General features: G+C 43.8%; 1 protein-coding gene across 1 annotated transcript in view; it reads left to right on the top strand.

Moving 5' to 3' along the window:
• LOC135204517 (uncharacterized) overlaps positions 1–24,473 on the top strand; it is a 624,442-nt gene extending 599,969 nt beyond the window's left edge. The window contains exons 7-11 of the mRNA XM_064234685.1: positions 542–648; positions 1,004–1,864; positions 2,086–2,229; positions 3,954–4,153; positions 21,398–24,473. Coding sequence (XP_064090755.1) covers positions 542–648; positions 1,004–1,864; positions 2,086–2,229; positions 3,954–4,153; positions 21,398–22,891 — 2,806 coding nt within the window. The 3' untranslated portion in view covers positions 22,892–24,473. The remainder of the gene's footprint in view (positions 1–541; positions 649–1,003; positions 1,865–2,085; positions 2,230–3,953; positions 4,154–21,397) is intronic.
• The last annotated feature ends 370 nt before the right edge of the window (positions 24,474–24,843 follow it).

Raw genomic sequence — 24,843 nt, forward strand, 5'->3', positions numbered from 1 at the left:
TGTTTTATAATTGAGCCTCTGCTTTTTTGTATTACTTTTCTGCCTCAATCTTCCATACTGCTCACCAAAACCTGTTTTTTTACATGGAACTTACCCAATAATTATATAGCTTCCTACCTACGGCAGCCTAACAATTGAAAATCTACGGTAGTGCTAGCGCTGGTTATGGTTTAGCTGGAATGCCCTGCCCACTACCGTGGCTTATATAAGGAACAACCTGTCGGAGAGCTTCAATTCGTATTCTGCAGGCTCCCAGTGAACATCAGTGGTTTTAGGCAGCCTTCATCAGTGTATTGTGTTGATGAGTTCAGAGTTCTTGGTGAAGTTCTCTGTTTTGTTTTGTGATAGCACATTCTTTCAAATATCTTTGATTGTATGAGAACTAGTGTTTGGTTTTGTGCGGTTGGTTGTAAGACCAGGTTAGCTAAATCTTGTTATGATCCACATACCAGATGTAGTAAATTAGAGGTCTAGAGTGCAAGAAAGAAATCACTTGTGCTGAATGTTGTGAAGGGGATGACAAGCAATGGTAAATTTTTAGGTCCCATCAGGACAAGATGGATAAGAACAGAAAAAGGAAAGCAGTTGCTAGGGCAGAAATTAAATCTAGTTTAGATGATGTTCAGGCTGCTGAATTAGTAGAAAATGGTATGATTGTTTTGCCTGTAATTCCTGTTGCTTCTTCAGTCCTTTCTCCTCCTGCTGCTGTGCCATTAACTCCTATCCTAGGCTCGCTTACTCCCGATCCCAACACCATTGCAGCCTCGAGTCAGAATTTGATAAGGAGTTTGAATTTTTAGCAGGTATGATGATGGAACTTGGTGTTTCTGTTAAAGCCTTAATGGAAAAAGGCAGTCAATCTAGTGTTAGTGCAGTGCACAGTGATTGTGTAGAGGTGGCTGTCTGGCCCACCGTGCTCCTAGACTAATATCACCATTCCACTCCCCCACACCGGGGAAAAGACATACCAGAGGTCTGACAGACCAGTGGCATTTGTCGACAGAGCGCCGCTGGAAAGGTGTCTCTTATGGTGTTCATGATCTGTCAGAGTCAGATGACTCGACTCCCAACAAGAGTTGTCATGAGCACTTTCAAGATGTTTCACGCCCCCTAAAGAGACAGTCCAAGGATATGGATAAGTCTCCTCCTCCTTCTAAGAGAACTAAAGAGAATGTCTTCTGTCTGCAACCTTCAGGCAGTTACGCGATGTCGCCTCCTACTTCGTCAGCTCCTCTCCCTCGTTCTGCCTGGGACAGCCCGGAGTCGTTCCCTTGCATGGATCATCAGTATGTGTCTGCTAAACGTAAGACAGATTCTTCAGGGCAAATTTTGTCCGCTTCAAAATCCCGACCTGTCCTGGATTTACCTCGGACTCTTGGACATAGTGATCCTGAAGTGGTACGGCTCTCTTGTTCAGCTGAACATTTGGCACCAGTTGGTATGCACCCGTCTTCCCCAACAGCTGAGTCAAGAGCGGTTTTGCCTCGCTCTTGGTGGTATTCTTCAACTCCCGATTCTTTGCTCACTCCACTTAAACAACAGTTGGATGATATCATGTCTCTTTTGCAGAAAGCTCCAACACATTCCAAAATTGAAGATGTGGCATTATCGCCTATCACTTCACATGAGGAGGAAGAGGAACAGGATGCATCTCCTTCGTCTTCCTATTCCACGTTGTTGAGGTATTTTCTCAACAACTTTCCAGATTTTTTCTATCCTGCGGCTCCAGTATCCCCAGCTTCGACTTTCCTCATGAGGAAACCCACTTCAGACAGTTTGGCCTTACCCAAGTTAGTTCTCTCTTCATCAATGAAGATGGTTTGGAGAGATGTGGACTTCTGGTTAGCTTCGAAGAGAGAAATGGGTAAAGCTTCTTTTGCTTTCGCTCCATGCAAGTTGATGAAGAAGAGTTACAGATTTCACGACACTAGGGAACTCCTTCTCTGGGAGTATCTGCCTCTCCCCAGGGTGACTTCTTGGACTTCATTGACTTTGCTAGGCATCCTGCTTTTCCATCGGCTAAAGTCATGCTCTCGTCCCTTACTAGGAGTTTATTCAAAATTTTAGAAGTATATTGCTTCTTAGATTTGACAATCGGGTCATTAGCGAGGAAGATAGAAGATGGCCCAGTGATTGCTGAAGACGTCACAGAAGACATGTTGGGGGTCTTGTCATGCGTGGGCAAGGCTATTAGAGACAGATCGGCAGAGTTAGCATCTCTTTTCTTGTGTATCCTGAAGAAGAGGGAGTTGGGGTGTTCCTTCACTACCAAAGATGACTACAACACAGAAGTCTGCATTACTTTTTGCCCTGCTGGACAAGGAGCACCTGTTCCCGTAAGATTTGGTGCAACAGATTTTGTCGTCGCTGCAGAAAAAGTCGACCAATGATCTTTTGGTGCAATTGTTGAAACATCCCAAGGTCTTTTTCTCCTCTCCAATCCCAGGCTTTTCATGGTGCAAGACAGAGATGCCAGCAAAAACCTTATTAACCTGCAACCTCCAACCAGGTCTATCAAGAAGACTACCTACAAGACTGCTAGCAAGAAGTGAGGAGCGTGTCCTTTGTGCTCTTGTAGGAGCCAGGTTGGGTTTTTTTTTTGGAGGGAATGGAGTCTGAGAGGAAGGGAACCTATGGTAGTCAAGGTGTTGCAGCAGGGTTATGTCATTCCCTTCAAAGCAGGCCCACTTTTGGTCAAATCACCGATAGTATTACCAGCCTTCTTGGCAAAATCAGAGAAGTGTAGACTTACTGCTTTGCAAGGGAGTAGTAGAAGTAGTAGATCAAAACTCGAAATCATGGGATGGGGCTGGAGGCCAGTTTTGGATGTAAGCACTTTAAATCATTTCGTCCTCAAGACAAAATTCCACAAGGAGATCAATGAGTCGATGATGTCTGCCATCCATCAGGGGGACTGGATGGTGACCTTGGACATGAAGGATGCATATTTTCACATCCCTGTCCATCCGGGTTCCAGAGAGTTTCTCCGTTTTGTTTTTCAAGGAAAGGTTCTCCAATTCTGGGCATTATGCTTTGGCCTGTCAACAGCACCGCAGGTCTTTACTCGCATACTGGTTCCGCTGGCAAAGTGGCTTCATCTGTTGGGAGTAAGTCATACTATAATGGGCGTAATGTCTGTCTGTCTGTCTGTCATTCAATCACGGCCAAACAGCTGGTCAGATGGGCATGAAACTTGGCAGGGTTATGGTGGGGACCCCTAAGATGGTTTGTAATGGGGTTTCATCCAACCTACCACCCTCCTTTGTAGGGGGTGGGGGTGAGAAGGGATTCCCTGAAACGGAACTGTTTCTGGCTGTGAAACGAGGCTGGTTATTTCCGTAGACTTAGTTAATTTACGATTTTTCATACATAATTTCTGTACAACTTCCCCGGAGAAAGTCGCGAATATTTCAGCTCTGACACAATAGAAGATGAAAATTATCATCAATATCTGCAAGATTTTTTGAATGACTTAAATCCATTGGGACTGCCAGTGCACAAACTAATGCTGAAGAAGTACTGCCCGGTAATGTTGCTTCGGAATTTCGATCCTGCCAATGGACATTGCAATGGAACGAGGTACACCGTTATGGAGCTAAACTCCCATGTCATCGAAGCAGTGATAGCAACAGGCCCTCACACCGGCAAACGTCTGTTCATCCCCCGGATTCCTCTGATGCCTATGGACAACCAGTTTCCATTCCAGTTACGGCGCAGGCAGTTTCCCATCAACCTGGCCTTCACATTCACTGCAAACAAGTCGCAGGGCCAGACTTTGGATCATGTTGGTGTGTTTCTGCCGTCACCCATGTTCATGCATGGCCAACTGTATGTGGCGATGAGCAGAGCAACTGACTCTGACAACTTGAAATTAAGTTGTGGACAAACTGATAATATTCTGTACAAAGAGGTTCTGTGGAAGGTATGTGCTCAACCTCCTATTACTTCCCCAGTTGTTAGCCCTCCTACTTCATTACAAGTGATTCCTATTCCAGGCTCCCATGATTCCAAACCCAACACCATTACCAGTCTTGATGTGAAATTTAAAAAGAAATTTAATTTTCTCGCTAAGGGGATTATGGAATTAGGTGCCTCCTTTGGGTCTTTTGTGGAGAGCACACCTCTCAAAAGTGCAGTGCAAAGTGAAAGTGCTGTGATTACTGTCCCACTCCCCTGCACTGGGTAGAAGACGTACAGGAAGTCCAAGGGAGGGCAGAGGGGCTTGCCCTCAGACAGTTGTCCCCTCTGTTGCACCTGTTGACGACTCTTAGACAGCGACAGAGTGCCACTGGAAAGGCATCTCTTTCAGTGCTCACTGTCTGTCTTCAGAATCTTTGGATTCTTCTCCAGACAGGAGATGTCATCGTCGCAGACCGTTGGCCTCTGGGCCTCTGAAGAGGCATTCTACACCTGTTGACGGCTCTCCTACCCCTCTTAGAGATATAGGGAGGTCAGAATCGATCCATAGCCATCATGCAGTCTTCAGGATTGCTCAGACCTTCTCTGGTCAGAAGCATGCTTCTCGCCCTATTAGCGGCCAAACAGGCGCCTATTTTGGAGCGCCCATCTTGTGAAGACATTGTTGTGTCTGTTACTGTGCATCTATGAGCTTCCCCGGTCCGCTTGGTGCTCTCTCTTGGCTTTTCAGGTTCCAGTGTCTACCCCTTTTTCTACTACAGTATCTTATGTGGATGAGTCGTTGGCATCTCTTAAACGTCAGTTAGGGAGTTACTGAATTTTTTGAGAAGTAAACCTTCCTCTACGAACAAGGAGAGTATCTCTCCCCAATTTCTTTGGAAGATGGAGCAGTTGAGCAAGAGGTGGCTTATTCTTCTTATTCGTCGCTGATGAAATTCTCTCTGGAGAATTATCCAGACTTTTTCATTCCCACGACTCCAGTGGCTCCTGCCTCTACCTTTCTTATGTGGAAAGCTCCTGTAGACGAACTCCCTCTGATGGTTTTGTCTTCCTCTTCTAAAATGGTCTTAGGAGAAGTGGAAGAATGGCTGGCTGGTAAGAGGGAGCATGGGAAAGCCTCCATTAGTTTTCCTCCCTCTAAGCTTATAAAGAAACCTTACCGATACTATGTGACAGGTGAGTCACCTTCCCTTGGAGTGTCTGCCTCCTCCCAGGGGGACTTCTCCTGTCTAGTGGACTCAGCCAGACGTTCGGCATTTGCGGCTGCAAAGGTTTTCTTTTTATCACCGGAAATCGATCACCTGGTGAAGAATAACTTCAAAATTTTAGGAATTTTCAGTTTCTTAAATTTTACTGTGGGTGCATTGGCTACTAAGATAGAGAGTTGTTCTTCATTAGTGGAAGTTCTGTCTACAGATTATCTGGGAGTTTTGTCTTGCACAGACAAAACTGTAAGGGACAGTTCTAATGAAGCTGCTTCTCTTTTTGCTATGGGCCTTTTAAAAAGAGAGTTGTGGTGTCTGTTTATTTCCAAGGGTGTCCTGTCAACACAGAAACCTGCTCTTTTTGTCATCACCTTCAGATAAGGCTTTTATTTTTCTGCAAACTATGGTAAAAGACATACTTTCAGACTTGCAGAATAAGTCCACAACAGACCTTCTCCGATCGTGTTAACAGCATACTTGAAAGGATCTAAGAAATATTTGGCCCTCTCACAGGAAGTGGAGGCACTTATCTGCAAGAGAACAGTGGAAGAAGAGTTAGATCACGGAACAGAGGGGGTTTCACAACTGACTCTTCGTAGTCCCCAAGTCATCTGGGGGCTGGAGGCTCATCCTGGATGTCAGTGCTCTGAACCTTTTTGTCGTCAGGCAGAATTTTTATATGGAGACCAGTGCCTCAGTCTTAGTCTTTTTACATCCAAAGGATTGGATGGTGACTCTGGATGTGGAAGACTCATACTTCCATATTCCCATCCATCCGGAGTCGAGGAAACTTCTTTGCTTCGTATTCAATTCAGAGCTCTCTGTTTCAGCCTGATGTCAGCTCCCATAATACTCACGAGAGTCCTATGACTCCTATCCCTCTTGCAAAGTGGCTACACCTGATGGGGATCATCTGTTTTTACCTCTACAACTGGCTTCTCCATCCTCCCTCAAAGGAAGAGTGCATGGGAGATTTGAAGAAACTACTAATGCTTTTGACTCAGGAGTTGGGAATTTTCATCATTGTGCAAGATTCTGGACTCTGACTTTTTGGACTTTTCTCTTGCCCAAGCCTCAAGATGCTTGATTTCAGACAGTCCGAGAGTTCCTAGATCAGAAGTCCTGCTCATCTCTTCTACGGATGCACCTGCTGGGAACCTTTGCTTCAGTGGAGCACTAAATCAGGTTGTTCAGGTTACACAAGCTCCCACTTCAGTTTTACATGAAGGTTTTATGGTCCAGAAAGATGCAGCAGGACTCTTTTACCTTACCTGTTTCCAAGGAGATAAAAACAGACCTTCAGTGGCGGTTGTCTGTGAACACTACAGGGAGAGTCACTCCAACTACAGAACCCAAAGCTGAAATTTTATTCAGATGCATTGGATCTTGGACGGGGAGCCCTCTTGGAATCACAACAGGTGGCAGGGTTTTGGTCAAAGGACCAGAAAGCCTAACACGTCAACGTGAAGGAGTTGTTGGTAATATTTCTCGGACTTCAACACTTTTCTTGCCAAGTGTCCAGGAAGATAGTAGCAGTGTTTGCAGACAACACAACAAACTTGTCCTACATCTTGAAAGAAGGGGGCACTCACTCTTTCATTTTTTACCAGACAGCGAGGTATCTTCTGCTATGGGAAGTACAACATCAAGTGATGATCCTCACTCTCTTTCAAGGCAGACTAAAATTCTTGCGGAAAAACTAAGCAGACAAAACCAAGTTTGCACGGGACTTAGGAGGCTTTTGGGACAACCGACAGTAGATCTATTTGCTACAGCAAAAAACCATTCTTCCAATCTTCTGTTCACCAGTCTTGGACCCTAGAGCATGGGTGACAGATGCCATGCTTCTTGACTGAACAGGATTAGACCTATGTGCCTTCCCTCAGTTTGCTCTGATTCAGGAGGTAATAAACAAATTTTCAACTCATCAGAATGCCTCCACAATCCTAGTAGCCCAATTTTGTCCGAAGAAGGAATAGTTTACAGACCTTTGTCTCTTAGTGGACTTCCCAAGACTTCTCCCTCAGAAGAAGTCTCAGTCTCTGCTCAAACAGCCTCACCTGTTCAGATTCCATTAAAGACTATCCGCTCTTTCTTCTGACAGGATTTTGACTGTCAGATGACTGGTCAAAGTGAAATGCGTTTCAAAGCAAGCTGCAGAAGCCATTGCTAGATGTTGTCAATCTTCTACAAGCAGGCTCTAACAATCTAAGTGGGCAGTCTTCAGAAGTTGGTGTCGAAGACATGACACTATAACTGAGATTGCAGATTTTTTGCTGTTTTTGAAGTCTTCCAGGAAGTTATCCTCCAGTACCATTAAGGGATACAGGTTGATTTTGAACTGTGTTTTCAAGCACAGATATATAGATGTTGGTCTCAACCAAGACCTCAGTAATCTTATTAGATCTCTGGACACTTCTAAATCGGAGAATACTAAATCAGATTCATAGAATCTAGATGTAGTACTGAAGTGGATTTCTGGTGACTCCTTTGAACTCCTCCGCTCAGTATCACCTAAGAATCTCACGAAAAAGACCCTCTTCCTTGTAGCTCTGGGTACGGATGAAAGGGTCAGCAAATATCAGGCAATAGACAAAAGAGTAGGGTTTTCCCAAGGAGATGCTGTCTGTTCTCTTTCCTTTGGATCTCTCGCCAAAACTGAGAACGTGAACAAACCCTCGCCACATTCTTTTACTGTTAAGAACCTGATGGACATCATCAGACTAGAGGAGGAAGAGTGACTTTTACGCCTGGTAAGAGCTCTACACTACTATTTACAGAGAACAGAGAAAAATTATAGAACCTGCAAATAATCTTTGATGTTCTGTGGAGCCTCTGTCCCGCCTGATGTCAAAGAACTCCATTTCCTTTTCTTGAGGAGTTAGATAGTCGAAGCACACTCTCAGCTCCAGGAAGATGTATTGCCCTCCATTAATGCTAAGGTGCATGAACTAAGGGTAGTTGCAACTTCTCTCGCCTTTAGACATAATACATCTTTAGAATCTATTATGCTCTCTACATTATGGAAATGTAGGTCAGTGTTTGCTGTACATTATCTAAAAGATATTGAAACGGTTTTCGAGAATTATTCCGCATTGTGCCCTTTGTCGGTAACTGGCACGGTGTTGAGGAAAAAAGCAAAGGGGGCATACTGTCCCTCTACTATCCTATGTTATGGTTTTTTGGTGTTGAGTTTTGGGGAGCTAGGGGTTAATGGATACCTGAAGTACGAAAGTCATAATGGTAGGGTATTACTGGTTGTTTTTTATAGTGTAGGTGAAGTCATTGTTTTTATCTAGTCTAAGCCCAGGGCAAAGGCATCAGTTTGTAACTTTTGACAGTCATCCAGAGAACTTCCATGACTGCAAAAGTTAAGGGAGCATTGACCAGAGGTAGTATTCATCTACAGTGCTTTCTTACCAGTTAAGGTACAATGAGTACTTTGAAAATACTTGCAGACTTTGTATGTTGAGTCATTACTCAACTTTTAATGTCTTTGATACAGTACATGTTCATGATTCCCCCCTGTATAAATGTAGAATCAGCTACAGGTAATTACTTGGTAAGTTACATGTGTAAAAATGACAATTTTATAATAAAATTAGATTTTACACATACCAAGTAATTACATTATAGCCCTTCCCTCCTTCCCGCAGATTGGCAGACCAAGCGCATTGGTTCTCTCTGTAGTTTTATGCCCATTGGTCCCAAAAGCAGGCGGGTCCTGTCCACCTACTACACTAGCGATGGTGGCGCCACCACAAAATTTGGAATATTTTGACTGCTGTGATAAGAAGCTTTCAACTACAGGTAATTACATGGTAAGTATGTGTAAAATCTAATTTTATTATAAAAAAGGGATTTTGACGTAAGGAAAAATCTATTTCTGGGCGATTGGCTCGTGTCGCCAGCGAAATATCCTTTAATCTATTATTTCTAGGGTAAATGTACTAACACATACCAGAGAATAAATAAAATAAAGAAAAAGGTCAGTATAACTGACTCGCTCACCCTCCAAGAGGGTGTCGGTATGAACACTAGGCGAGTGAGACCACTACCACGAGCCAAATACCAATAGAAATCTCCCACAACAAAAACCCTCCATGAGGAGAGCCGACCACAGAGTGAGCAGCTCGTACTACTACTACTCCATCCCATGCTGCCGACTGCTGCGCCTCTGGTGGCCATCCTGAGTTAGCAGACAATCTTGGGCGATGGGATGGGTAGGAGGGCGGGATTTCGCTGGGGCGACACGAGCCAATCGCCGAAAATAGATTTTTCCTTACGTCAAAATCCCTTTTCTGGCTCAGCTCGTGTCGCTGCGCGAAATCGTACCAGAGAAATAGCACAAGATTGTAAACAAAAGTAATAAAATTAAATCAGAATAGGTCTCAAATAAAAAATAAAGTAAATATAAAAAAGAATATAATTGCTAAAAAGATACAAATACACAGTGATACAAAATAGAAATATGCTTAAATTACCCTTAATTCTAAACTGTTTCTTATCATAAGGTAATTACATATGTACAGAGGTAAATTGCTTACATGTAACAAAATGGTATCTGTGTAAAGGCATGTATCAAAAATCATAATAGCAATTAAAAATAATCAAATGAACAAATTAAGCAACAAGGATAATATATAAGGAATGCATATGACTTAATATACAAAACCCATAACCATTATAAATGAGATGTATCCCCTAGCATAAAAATAAGGGGGTAACATCCATGAGATCAAAATCCATAATCATCTGTGAGTGTCCCTAGTCAAAAAATAGGGGGCACACACTACATCATCATATAAGCAGCTAAGACACCAGGTGAATGTAAATGAACACGGTAGGAATAGACGAACTGTTGGGTGAAGCAGGTAGAAAGGAGGACTGAATCTTCTACTACAATTAACTAGAATCAGGGGAAACTATGTTTCCCGCTGCTACTGCTGAAAATTTCAGAGCTTCCAAGGACTTAAGGTAATGGCGTTTGAACACTGTCGGCGATTTCCATACCGGTATACTTTTTCAACTCATCGAAGTTCATGTGTTGGAAAATAATTAATTGAGGTGGCTACTGCCCTGACATCATGTACTTTCGGGAAAGAGTCAGGATTGGCTTGCTTAATAAAGTACAGGATTTGTTGCCTGATGCCTTTAATGGATAAAGTTCCACCTTTTTCCCTCTTAAAGAGGGGACCCGATGAGGATGAGGAGGTCCTGGATAGAAAGGCTCGTAAAGTTGTAACTGGGCAAAGAGATACGTCTTGTGGAAGGGGTAGTACCTTCCAAGGTTCCCACCTCATCAAAGGTCTTCATTCTTTGCTAAAAAGCTACGTTCCGGAGAAAGTAGTACCTCCCCTGTGGGAAGGATTGAATATGATCCGGATCTCTGGACAAAGCCGACAGTTCTGAAATTCTTGCTCCTGAAGCTAAGCTTAATAAAAACAGTGTTTTCCTTAAGAGCATTATAAACGAGCATGTGTCATTATCGGTTTCTGAAGCCAGTTTAGAACATCGTTTAAGAACCATGAAACTGACGTAGGCCTTACAGAAGGTCTAAGTCTAGCACATGCCTTAGGAATAGACGAGAAGTAGGAATCCGTCAAGTCTATGTTGAACCCAAATTGAAATATCTTTTTCAGGGCTGACTTGTTTGTCGTAATCGTGCTAGCTGCTAAACCTTTTTCAAATAAGGATCTGAAAAAGGATATAGCTGAATTAACTGTCATGATTCTAATATCAGATTCTCTCAGGAAGATTGCTAACTTTTTGACAGCAGCATCATACTGTCTCAAAGTTGAATCCCTTTTATCGGATTCCAGGAAGAAAATATTCTGAGGGTCAATATTCGCATCTCTTTTTGCCGCAAACTTCATGAAATCCATAAAGTTAGGGTTTTGAGAATCCCTGAGGAAGCGAACACAGTCTTCGTTTGTACTGACTGGGAGAGCCTGGGATTGGGGATCCGAAGAGGAACGAAAGGCCCAGCTCCAGAACTTAGGGGATACCAATTGCTCTTCGGCCAGTCTGGGGCTACTAGAGCCACTCGACCCTTGAACGTCCTGAGTTTGTTTAAAACTTTCATAAGGAGATTCACTGGGGGAAGACATAAATCTTCTTCCAGTTGTTCCAGTCTAGAGCCAGGGAGTCCGTGGCATAAGCCAGAGGGTCCAGGTTGGGGGCTACATAACAGGGGAGTTTGTGATTCGCTTGGGACGCGAAGAGATCCACCTGTAGCCCTGGGACTCTTTGAAGGATCCATTGGAACGAACTGTTGTCCAGTGACCATTCCGACTCTAGGGGTACTGATCGGGATAACGCGTCTGCTATGACGTTTCTCACTCCAGCTATGTGAGTGGAGGAGAGATGCCAACTGAACTTGTCTGCCAGGGAGAAGATGGCTACCATCACATGATTTAGATGACGTGACTTGGAGCCTCCTCTGTTTATACAATGTACTACCACTGCGCTGTCCAGACTAGCTTTATGTGGGAGTACTTTGGTGGGCGCAACCTTTTTAGAGTCAAGAACACTGCCATTGCCTCCAGTACGTTATATGGAACTGACTGAACTGGAGGTGACCAAGTTCCTTGAACCTTTTTGGACGTGGGAATACCCTCCCCAACCGCTTAAGGACGCGTCTGTGTGGATGGTAATCCCTGGTGGAGGGAACTGAAGGGGTACTGACACTGACAAATTCTTGACTTTCGCCCACGCCGAAGTCGATTCTTTAGAATCAGAGGGACTGAGGATAGTTTGTCCCCTGGACCTGACATTTGCTCGTGAGCGCCAGATTCTGGTTAGGTCTTTCAGTTTGGCTTTCATTAAGACGTTCGTCACTGATGCAAACTGGAGAGAACCAGGATCCTCTCCTGAGCTCTCCTTGACGCCAGTTTGTGATTTAGAAATTGCTTGACTGACTTCGCTATTTCTTTCCTTTTGGTTGATGGAATCGACAGAGTATGGGAGGATAGATTCCATTGAATGCCCAGCCACTGAAAGTCTGACTCTGGAGTGAGTCTTGACTTGGTCCTGTTTTATCTTGAAGCCTAGATATTCCAGGAACTGAATCACTTTCAGTGTAGCTCTGTTGCATTCCTCGACTGTTTGAAGCCCAGATCAACCAATCGTCGAGATACGCTACTACCATAATCCCTTGCGATCTGAGTTGATGTACTACCACTTCCGCTAGTTTCGTGAACACCCTGGGTGCCACGTTGAGTCCGAAGGGGACTACCTTGAAGGAGAATGTCTGGTCTCCTATCTTGAAACCCAGATATGGACGGAAGTGTCTTGCAATAGGGATATGATAGTAGGCGTCTGTAAGATCGATAGAGGTGGTGACGGCCCCACGGGGAAGTAAGGTCCGCACCTGTGAGATCGTGAGCATCTTGAACTTGTCGCAGCGGATGGCTAAGTGTAAGCGGGACAAGTCTAAGATTACCCTTCTTTTTTGTGAGCCTTTCTTTGGCACGCTGAACAAGCGACCTTGAAATTTTAATCTCTTGACTCTCGCTATAGCTCCTTTCTGAAGGAGGTCGTCTCGTACTCTGTCAATTCCTTGGAAGGAGTTGACGAAAGGTCTGGATGGAGGTGGGTTCGTCAACCAGCTCCAACCCAGGCCTTTTGACACTATGCTCTGAGCCCATTCGCTGAAGTTCCACCGGTGGCGAAAGTGAAACAGCCTCCCTCCTACCTGAAGTTCTTCATTGGTTCTGGTAACCGCCTCGGCCTCCTCTGAAGTTGCTTTCCCCTGTTAAAGGGGCCTCCCGATCCTCTCCCACGAAAGGAACGCTTACCTCTGCCTCCCTTACCCGAGCGGTCATACTTCTGCGAAGCTTGACTCTCGAAGGCTTGATTGTAAGCTGGGGAGATGGCGTAAGAGGTGGAGGGCTGAGGCTGAGGGGATATCACATAAATTGGCTGTGATTGAGCCTTAGAGGTGGAAGGTTGGGCAGTTTGCACTAAGGGCACCGTTGGAACTTGCTGAGGAAAGCGTGGCTGCTTTTTCTGGTAAGGATGGAAACGCCTAGGTTTCCTCTGTCCCTTACCTTTAGGTGTTAAGTCTTGTCTCCTCTTAGCCGTAAGGCCCCAACGGTCCTAAAGGCTCTGGTTTAGCCTCGTAGCCTCTGATTGTACTTCCTTCACCATAGCTTCTGGGAAGAGATCTGCTCCCCAGATGTTAGACGAGAGTAACCTATTCGGCTCATGTCGAATGGTTGCCTCTTGCAGGACATGCTTCCTACCAATTCGTTCTAGCAGTGGCAAAATCAAACATATCCGACTGTACCGTTTGAGTCAGGGCTTTTGGTCTGAGCTTAAAAAGCGGTTCTGAGGCCATAAGCTATGGTTGCTACCTCGGACATAGCCATAGAGTTAATCGATCTGGCTAATCGCGATTTCGCGTCAAATTCAGCCTGAATAAGGCTATCTGGGAGCCTGGGTAGCTTTTCACCAAAACTGCTCCATAGCACAGTCCGGTTGAGTTTGCCAGCTGAGAAGGTGTTTGGCAAGTCCTCCCACAATTCTCCGGCTGAGGGGAGCAACGGAGATGTGGGATCTGCTTCCTTTAATTGAGGCATGGGTTCCCCCTTCTGGGCCGCTGGGATGGTAGACCTAGCGATCTTTGTCAGGAACGGGAGCGGGGTACTCTCCTCCATTGTGAAAATGGTAAAGGGACTCTTGAAAGGTTGTATCCTGGTATTAGAACAATCCATGTCCTCTAAACATCTGAGCCATTCTCTCTGAGCCTGGTCTCGTGAATAGAGGACTGTCTCCTTTGGTACCCTATCATCCCGAACCATGGCTGTAGCTGTAAGCCTTGCGTAGCCTATGAACGGAGGCTGGAGGTCTTCCGGAAAGAACTCGAAGTCTCTATCCTTCGAGTTCCGAATTCCGGTATGGAGATGAGACCGTCTTGGAAGGTGGGGGAGTATGACGCTACACTCATGGATTGTTCATCGAGAACGGAGGTAGTGATCATACGGAGGAAGCTGATTTCCACTCGTATTGGAAAGTGAAGGAGAGGCTAGAGGGGCTTCTCTCAGTCCGGCTATAATGGAGTCCTGGGAAGTAATCCTATCCGACAGACGAGAGATCATCTGTTCCATGCTACTCTTTAAGGAGGACCCAACCAGGTCGCCCACCTGTTGCAACAGACCAGCATTGGGATCCAAGGCCGGAGCTGCTGCGGAGGTGGAGGGTGGCTCTGAACCGGAACTAAGGGTAGCGGAACTGGTGACTCTGCCGGGTGCGAGATCTCTCTCTAGAGGATTTACTCCTCGAGGACTTAGAGCCGGAGCCAGAAGCTTTAGACCTGTCTGCTCCGGGGTTGCCAGCCGGAGACTTACGTGAGGAGGAAGACGCCGAAGTCGACTTCTTAGAAGACGACGACGTCTTAGTCAAGGATTTCACTGCTTGACCCTTGACCTTAGGTCTAACCGAAGCGTCAGGAGGAGTATATAATTCATCGCCTGTAAAGCCTTGAAGGATGGAGAGGTTGCAGGAGTAGAAGAAACAGTCACACCCAAGGGTGACCCTTGGGTGTCCACCATACCTACCTCGACCAACAGGTCGTCTACACCTACCATAGGTTCCACATTAATATCTAAAGTCACGACGTCCGTGGAGATATCCTGGTCTTGGTCGGGTTTTAATGAGGCAGCCAGCTGTTGTTGGATGAAGGCGATAGTAGGGGCCGCCTCTACTGGGTCGACGTATCCTGTCGCCTTGCCTCCGGGGAAGATTAACAGCGCCAACCGCTTCTCCAAGATGTAGGGCATACCCTTGGCGGCGTTTTTCCCAAAACCACCGACCCAGGCCCGCAGGTTGCCAGCGCGGTATCTTTCACTGCCGCCGCCTGGAAGAGAGGGCGAAGATTAGATTTAAGAATCACTTAAAACTAAACTTAAGATATAACTTAAACTTAGATGCCTTAAGTTAAAGTGGATGATGAAAACTTAAGCACTAAAACAGAAGCGGAGCAGCTACCGGAGATGGAATACTCACCCCTTCTAACAGCTGGCTCACCAGATCGTAACATATGGTACACGTCTCATGGTACCAGACCTGGATGTCCCCGTGCAGAGTCGCGCATGGAGCATGGGACCGGCAAACTTCGTGTCCACATGGGTCCTGAAGTGTGGCGGCGCATCCCGGATGCTCACAGTTGTGGCCTGTAAGTGGGAAGACACATGAGTATCTTAAAGAATAACACTTACAGGCTAAAGGACAGAAAGAACTCCGTTGCATGCCGGAGCTCGGAAAAAATTTTGGGCATAGCCCCCCCTGCATTGCCTGAATAGGCTATAATCCCGGAGATATCCGGTAAGACATGTAAAAAGGGGGGGGAAGGTTTAAGGTACTTAAGATAAACTTATAGTTAATCTAATAACACTTAAACCTAAAACTCAAACGAACCGGAACGAGTCCAGTGCGTGGCGGAGTGTAGTAACTCAGCGGTACGGTAAGGTTAGTAGGGACCTACTGTATGTTTCCGGTCCATTCTACTGGATGGACTAACATCTTCCCGCTGGATGCTAGGACTCCGATCAGGAAAGGAGTCCAAGTAAGGTCGGGAAGAGCGAGGAGACATACAGGCTCGAGCGAACCGGAGCGACCAGGAAGCAACGGAAGGGGGGAAAGGCCAGTACCCTCCACCACGTTACCACCGGGCCGGACCGATGAGCCGGAGAGATCGCGTCCAGTCTGGGTCTGTCCCGTCTCTCTGGTCCCTCCACCTGAGGGGGGGGAGAGGGAGGCATGCTCGGGTATGTGGAGCGAGCGTGGGCAGACCGACCCACCCTCCCCCGACTCAATGGAAGAGCGAGAGGAGGGGGGAAGGGGACAACTGGGCAGGCGTTCTGGCTGTCTCGTGATCGCGTAGTGACCACGAGACGGTAAGACTAACATAAGACAACTAAGCCTAGGACCAACCAACTGATCAGAGAGATGCTATCGGGAAGCAACTGAACTGAAAAGCGGTAGCATGGAGACCCACTGGGCCAAAACCGACTGATCAGAGAGATGCTATAGGAAGCAACCGAACTGATGAGCGGTAGCATAGGCTCGATGAGCCAGGGACCGAGGGCTAAGCCCAGACGCCTAACCTAACCTAACCATAACAAAATACATGGAATAAATAAAATAAAAGAAAGAAAACAATAAAGTAGGAGAAAAAAAATCCAGGAGTGTACGACTAACCCGAAGGAAAGTCTACCACTCAAAGCTAGTCAGAGGCCGATACTAAGAGCCGGGACTAGGGTCTGGAAAGAAGAAGCCTACATAAGGTAAAAGACATGCATGCATGGCAAACCTGAGTAGACAGTACCCTAAGTAAAACGGATAATTAAAATAGAGCGTACATATATATGGGGATGTTCTAGGTATGGGAGACCGAGAACGAACCCACCACGCGGCAGAACCATGCTGCCATGCTTCCGACCCCAAGTACGTATTTATACCTAAAAAACGGCAAATACTGACTGAGGGCCGAAAAGAATCAACTAACATAATTACTGAGTACTTAACTTAGCTGCTGCAATAGCTGCACGCTCCATTATAGATAAATCCAACGAAAGGGCACAAAAAACACAGAGAGAAAAATATCACAACCGACTCGTGTGCGCTAACTTGAAAGGATGTCCACCAGAGGCGCAGCAGTCGGCAGCATGGGATGGAGTAGTAGTAGTACGAGCTGCACTCTGTGGGTCGGCTCTCCTCATGGAGGGTTTTTGTTGTGGGAGATTTCTATTGGTATTTGGCTCGTGGTAGTGGTCTCACTCGCCTAGTGTTCATACCGACACCCTCTTGGAGGGTGAGCGAGTCAGTTATACTGACCTTTTTCTTTATTTTATTTATTCTCTGGTATGTGTTAGTACATTTACCCTAGAAATAATAGATTAAAGGATATTTCGCGCAGCGACACGAGCTGAGCCAGAAATGTCATTTTTGAGAAGGATGATTTCACGACCAAGCAGAGAGTAAAGTATCTGGTATCTAGCCATGCTGATAGATATGGCAGCAGCAAGAGTCTGCCCCTCAGACTCGCATATCAGCAAGATCAGAGAGGCAATGCAGTTCTTCCTGTCTCAATACGAAGAACCACCTCAGCAGTGCCAAGTCATTCTGGGTCACCTGTCATCCTTGCAGAAGTTGGCCCCTCATGAGTAGCTTCACCTTCGTTCTGTTCAATGGAGAATGAAGGAGTTTTGGTCTCTGTAAGGGAGTCCCCATTCTTCCAGCTGCCTTTCTCAGAGGAAGCAAGGAAGGACTTATCCTGGTGGTTCCAATCCCGAGATGATTCTGTTTGTCGATACATCGACTGAGGGATAACACACACCTGGAAGAGTTGCTGGTTTCAGGTGTGTGGAACCAGGACTTTATACAGCTCCACATCTGGATCTCTGGGTGGCATTTTTGGCTCTACAAGAGGTTCAGGATCCTGTGATGGGGGCCACTCCATGGTGATTTATATCAACAATGCAGTAATACCTCAACCTTCACTATTCAAGTTGTGTGAATTCACAATAGCGCAAAATTTACCAACCATTTACTTTTTTTTTCAAGGGTAATGTATTAAGCTATTTTTTATATGAAATTAATTTTATTCAAAAGTTAGCTTAATACTTATGGAGCATGATTAGGGTCATATTTAGGGTTTAAACTCTTAGAAGTAAGCATTTATGAGTATTTTTAGAAACTGTACTGAGCTTACGGGAAAATCCTCTTGTGCGATGTGGTCTATAGCCCAACCTCGTTTTTTTAAGTTCGGGGTATTACTGTACAACTGTACAGTATGGGCATAGGTCAACAAGCAGCGGAATTGGCTTCTCTTCAGCTCCACATGTTGGCGATGCAGGTTCATGAGTGGGCAGTAGCACGATCAGGGAACCGGAACATAGTGGCAGACAAGCTCAGTCACCAGGGTCAGGAGATAGGTTCCCTACACCCAAGACATTACAGAAAGATTGTTCAATATTTTGGGCTTACTAGCTATAGACCTCTTTGCAACCTTGCACAACAGAAAGCTCCTGACATTCTGTTCTGTTGTGCCAGACCCATGGACAGCAATAGAAGACACTTCCCAACAGGCATGGGACAATCTTCATGGCCTATGCTTTTCTTCCATTTTGTCTGATTCATTGGGTGATCAGCAGGGTCATGATCACCCCAAATCTCATATGACCCTGTTCCCTCCCAAGTGACCACTTGCCAAGTGGTATCCATACCTGATAGCTGTACTTTCCTAGGTACCAAGAGAGATTCCCCCTTGGCACAACCTGCTGTGCCAGCTGCTCATAGAGAGATATCACCAGGCTGTGTGAGAACTGTCACTTCATGGCTGAATACTGTCCAGCATCTCTTGCGAGCGAGAGGTATTTTCTCATCACAGCGACCAAGACGTCTGGATACCTTTGTAAATCTTCAGCGGCTGTGTACCAGAGGAAATGGGTCGTCTTCTGTGATTGGTGTCGTTGATGGGGTATCTCTCTGGTCGGATCTCCTCTTAAGCATGTTGCAGACTTTCTTGTCTTTCTTCTCTGAGAGAAGTTTCTCTCTGTGTCAGCTATCAGGGGCTACAGAGCTGCCCTTGGACTAATCCTTTGCTTGAAAGGTTTCAGCTTGACTTGTGCACCCTAGCTTTTACAAGAGTTGTACCTTCAAGACTGTGTTCTTGCCTACCCTGGCATTGGCAAGAAGAGTTGGTGAACTTCATGGACTTTCCTTCAATGTTAAATACTTGAAGGGATGAGGATCTGCTCTAGTTTGTCCCAGAATTCGTAACAAAGACTCAGAATTTGTCGGTTCCTGATCCCAGATTCAAGTTCTTTTTGATCCCCTTCCCAGAGGACTTTGCTGGTAGTGATCAAGACAATGTACTAGTGTCCAGTTCGAGTGTTGCGGTGCTATCTAAAGAGGTTTCGACATCTCCATCCTGAGTGTCGACGACTCTTCATTAGTGCTGGCTCGACCAAGGAAGAGGTGTCCAAGAACAAGATTATCTCCTGGCTTAGTGAGAAAATCAAGAGAGCATACTCTACTTCTGACGAGGGAGTTGGAGTACTTCTGAGTAAGAGCTTACAAGGCTAGGGGCATTGGTCGGTCCCTTGCATTCTGGAAGAACCTGTTGGTTCCACAATTACTAAGGGTGGGAGTGTGTTCATGAAAAACTACATTCACATTCTTCTACCTTCGGGATGTTGCCCATGGGTCCATGGACACTTTTTTACTTGGGTCCTCAGGTGGCTGGTCAACAAGTTGTGTAACTCACCTGGCTTCCCTAGAGAGACAGATAGCATCTCGCCTAAGTTATTCATTTACAAAGAGAGAGTGTGAATGAGTGACTGGCCTCCTTCTTTTCCCTTTATCTTTTTATACCCCTCTTCACCTGTACGGCAGAAGGAAGGTTGGCGTGTGATGCAAGTGAGCCACATAACTGAGTAGTGTACCCTGTCTATAATCTAGAAGTCTGTAGGTTAATATATGCATGTCCATCCCCTCTCTCTAGCAAGGGAGAGAGGAGTTGATAATTAAATAAAACCCAGTGGTTTTATTATTCTTTTATTGTCTCTGATACGAGGGGTTCATTAAAACCCTTTTTGAATAAATGATGCTATACATGCCCATTAATTGACAAGGTCCAGAAGACTTGTAGTTGAACATCACATAAGCTCAACAGGTCAGAGGCACAGGACTCCTTCCTCTGCTCTACATGACCATGAAGGAGACCTAAAAAAAAAAAAAAAAAAAAAACCCAGGTGAATTGAGGTACCAGTCAGTTTAGAGATTTACTCAGAATCCTTCCACCAACAAGTAAGTCTTCATATGTAAAGAAGGAAGGATTATATTTGTTTAGGAACAAATTACACATATTTTAAGTAATTAGTATTATTCTTAACATGCAAACCTGCAGATCTTTCCATAAATTGCCCACCTCAAGCCACCCCTCTTTCTGTTACCTGAGCCAAAAGGTTAAAGTGAAGTATAAGGATGTTAATAGTTAACCCCTTTATTTAAAGTATATTAGGAAAAATACAAATTACTTTAAAAATTTTAGTCATTCCACCTTTGCTGCATTGTCAACCAAAGGCTTTTACTGTATTCACTTTTATTTTGTATGTATGTACATTCATGAGATTTGGTAGGGGCTGGAAGCTAAATATGAATATATTGCCAAGTCGCAAGCGAATACACTAATTGAGGAAATGCTGTAATATGAAATTTTCATAGTTATGCAAACATAAACCTTATATCATATCTCCCATTGCAGCTACCCCTCTTTGTTCATTACCTTACTCAATCTTCTTAACCACCAGTTAACCCATTTCCAACATGCACTGAAAGATACTCCTCCATAAAAAGCTCTGGTTTGTAAAGCTCTGAAAAAAAAGTCATATTTGAAGAAATGTAGCAGCATATACCTTCCAAGACCTTCATCAGTGTGACTGGTCATGATAGCTACTCATGTATTGTATCCACAATAACAATCAGTGAAACTAATTTGAAAACTTTCATCTCTCTTCAAATTACTACTCAATTCACCCTTACTATTTTTTCTTATTATTATCTACCGCATCTGTGGATAATATGGTGTTATGTATAGCTGGATCACATATAATTAAGCATTTGCTGTGTACTGTACCCTTCCTGCTGTTACCCCACAAAACTCTTATGCTGGTCTCTTGCATTTTCTATTCTTGGCTTTTGATTTGTTAATAAGATATGTTCATAAGTAATTTGTATTGTAATGTCAAGCTAAGAAGGTTTACAGATGAGAGGTGGTGGGCATCAGTATTAACTGTTAATCTATTGTTGTATTGTTGCCTCAGGAATGTTTTGATGCTGTGTCTGGACAATGTTTGGTAGGATTGTATTCATGTTTGGATAGAACTATCAAATGCACGCTTTGTTAATCGGCCTGGGACTTTTATGGGAACCTGACTTGAATTTGATTGATTATTTTGCTGCTTCAGTTCTGCCATTATGTTTCCTAACTCTGTGTTGCATTCTTTGATTTCAGATTCTCCCTCAGAAGAACCTTCCTTCCTTCGTCAGTTTTGATTAGCATCAGGATTTTGGGAAATGCATGTTGATTAATGGTACTACATGGAACATTATAAATAGCAACTCTTAAGTGTATGAGACAACAGTGAATTATTGTACGCATATTTAACAAATTTAAAGTAGTAAAATTTGTTTTGAAAATTAGATTCATACATCAACAGTGAAATCTAGTTGTAGTCCTTCAAGATATTGTACTTAATTTTTAACAGATTTATTCAGTAATTATTTGTAAACAATTTTGTGTTAAGAGTTGTGAATTGAACATATTGTCATTACAGATCAGGACAGGGCATAAGGCTAAAATGAATCCAAAACATTCTTTAGAATTTCCTTTGAAAAGGGAAACTGAAGGTGCATTATCACTACCTTCCATAAATAAAGAAAACAGCAACTTGGCTGCCTTTAGTGGAACCAGTGATGAAGACTATTTGTCTCTGGATCCATTGATGGACATCAAAATAGAACCAGAGGAATTCTGTGAGTCTAATGAAGATGATGAATATTCATATGAAATTAATTCAACAGTGAATGATAAACATCCGCAAACTTGCAAAAAGGAAGTAAAACAAGAAAGAAGGAATAGTCACAATGGAGAGAAGCCTTTCAGATCAACTGACTGTGAGAAAGCATTTTACAAGAAAACAAATCTTACAAGTGATATGACAAATCCTACCAGAGAGAAATTTATATGTAATGACTGTGGGAAAGCATTTTCATCGAAACATAATCTTATAGTTCATATGAGAATCCATACCGGAGAGAAGCCATTCATTTGCAAGGAATGTGGGAAAGGATTTGCCCACAAACCACATCTTACAAGTCATATGAGATTGCATAATGGAGAGAAGCCATTCATGTGCAAGGAATGTGGGAAAGCATTTTCCCACAAACCATATCTTACAAGTCATATGAGAATCCATACCGGAGAGAAGCCATTCACGTGCAAGGAATGTGGGAAAGCATTTTACCACAAACCATCTCTTACGAGTCATATGAAAATCCATACCGCAGATAAGCCATTCATGTGCAAGAGATGTGGGAAAACATTTTCCCACAAAGCATCTCTTACAGTTCATATGAGAAGCCATACCGGAGAGAAGCCATTCATGTGCAAGAGATGTGGGAAAACATTTTCCCAGATATCAGCTCTTAAAGCTCATATGAAAATCCATACTGAAGAGAAGCCATTTATGTGCAAGGAATGTGGGAAAGCATTTTCCCAGAAACCACACCTTACAAGTCATAGGAGAATCCATACAGGAGAGAAGCCATTTATGTGCAAGGAATGTGGGAAAGCATTTTCCCAGAAACCACATCTTACAAGTCATATGAGAATCCATACAGGAGAGAAGCCATTTATGTGTAAGGAATGTGGGAAAGCATTTCCGAGGAAAGATATTCTTACAAGTCATATGAGAATCCATACCAGAGAGAAGCCATTTATGTGTAAGGAATGTGGGAAAGCATTTTCCCAGAAATCAAGTCTTAAAATTCATTTGAGATTGCATACAGGAGAGAAGTCATTTATGTGTAATGAATGTGGGAAAGCATTTCCGAGGAAAGATATTCTTACAAGTCACATGAGAATCCATACCGGAGAGAAGCCATTCATGTGCAAGGAATGTGGGCAAGCATTTTCCCACAAACTAAGTCTTACACGTCATATGAGGTTGCATGCTGGAGAGGAAGAAGAAACAGCATGATAAAATAAACCATTTAAGGGCAGAGATCTCTCAAATGACCAACTATATGACAGATCAAAATCACTCACAAAATCTGCTCAAGAAAAAAAGGAAAATAAAGAAAAAATACAGAATAGGGGATGAACAAACGAGTGGAAAACTGGCAGAACGCCAAGCCAATATAAAGGCCCTAGCTTCACAAGTAGGAAACAAACAACAGAAGATAAAAGTAGAACAGATAAATAGGCAGTTTGGTGAAAATCCAATGATTGTATAGGAAGATGATGAAAGAAACAGTGGAGGTATGAACACAACTGAGCAAGGAAGACCTAGAGAGATTTTGGAAGCCACTGTTTGAAGACCCTAGACAACACCAAGAGAATTCATGGATTGACCCTATTAGTCAGAACAGCTAGAAATAGCAAATAAGGTTCACCATTGAAAAGTAACAAAGAAAATAAAAGAATATACTAATTTCAAGATAACAGCAGATCGCAGCACTACACCACATTTATGTGCAAGCCTTTTCAAGAATAGTAAGAGGAGAAGAAGAATCACCAGAGTGGCTCACAACAAGAAATACCAACCTTCTCCCTAAAAGCTCCGAGACTGAGCTCCCCAATACATATAGGCCCATCTGCTGCCTTCCAACAACCTACAAATGGCTCACAGGAGTCATAGCAGACAATATCTGTGAACACCTAGATCAGGGCAAATATATGGATATAGAACAAAAGGGATGCACAAGAAACAAATTAGGCACTAAAGATCAACTGCTAATTAACAAAACAATATTAGAAGATTGTAAGAAAAGACAAAGGAATCTTGATATGGCTTTAATAGATTATAAGAAGGCATTTGACACCGTGCCATGCACCTGGAAATTCCAATGTATAGAATTAGGCAACATCAATGAGGAAATAAGATCTTTCTTGGCAGCACAGATGAGTAAGTGGAAGACCACTCTCTGTCTAAAACACTCTGAGGGCCAGATAGTAATTCCAGACATAAAAATCTAAAGAGGAATATTTCAGGGTGACAGCTTGACTTCTATTCTGCTTGACCATAGATCCGCTTAGGAAAATCATGAACAACATTAACACTGGCTATGACTTAAGCAAAAGCAGAAGCACAAAAGAGAATAAAAGAGTGAATCACCCACCTGCTCTTCATGAATGACCTGAAGTTGTTTGCAGACTCAGAAGAAAAATTGGAAGAACAAGTTAGGACAGTCCACCAATTCTCAAATGACACCTGCATGGAATTTGGTTTGGACAAGTGTGCCAAGAGTACAATAAAGAAAAGGAAGAGAGTAACATCAGAAGGCATAAAGGTAGAGGAAGGCCTGTTAGTTGAAGACCTGGCATAGGAGTCTGCATATAAGTACTTGGGAATAGAAGAAAACACTTGTATAGAACACAAGAAAGTGAGGGAAAAGATAAAGAAAGAATAAATCAGCCACTTAAAGAATTAACACCAAAGAACAGGATCACTGCCATAAACCATTGGTGACATATGGTTTGGCATTGTAGACTGGCCATAAGGTGAGTTAGATAGGATGGATATTAAAACCAGGAAGATTCTCACCCTACATAAAGTCACATATATTATTGCATGGACAGGAATACTATCTCCCTCACCAAGAGAAGGTGGATTTAGGCCCGGGAGCTGAGATCAACCAGGCCTACAGAGGGGCACCAATACTTAAGTATAGAAGGACAGTACTTGAAAAGCTCCGAGGACAAAAACATCAAAAAGGTTGCCCAACACCATAATGAAGCCCTGAGCCAACTAACATCAATAACAAAAAAAGCTTAGAACTTTGCAGATCTGATAAAAGACAGAGGATACCAAACAGACCAACTGCAACAATAGCCACGAAAACTAAGCAGAAATACAGTGACTGAGAGGAGAGACTTAAAATGGAAAGGTAGATAGACCATGGAAGGACAGGAAGAGTTCAAGAAGAATTG

Source organism: Macrobrachium nipponense, chromosome 47, assembly GCF_015104395.2.
Source record: "Macrobrachium nipponense isolate FS-2020 chromosome 47, ASM1510439v2, whole genome shotgun sequence".
Classification (NCBI taxonomy): Eukaryota; Metazoa; Arthropoda; class Malacostraca; order Decapoda; family Palaemonidae; genus Macrobrachium; species Macrobrachium nipponense.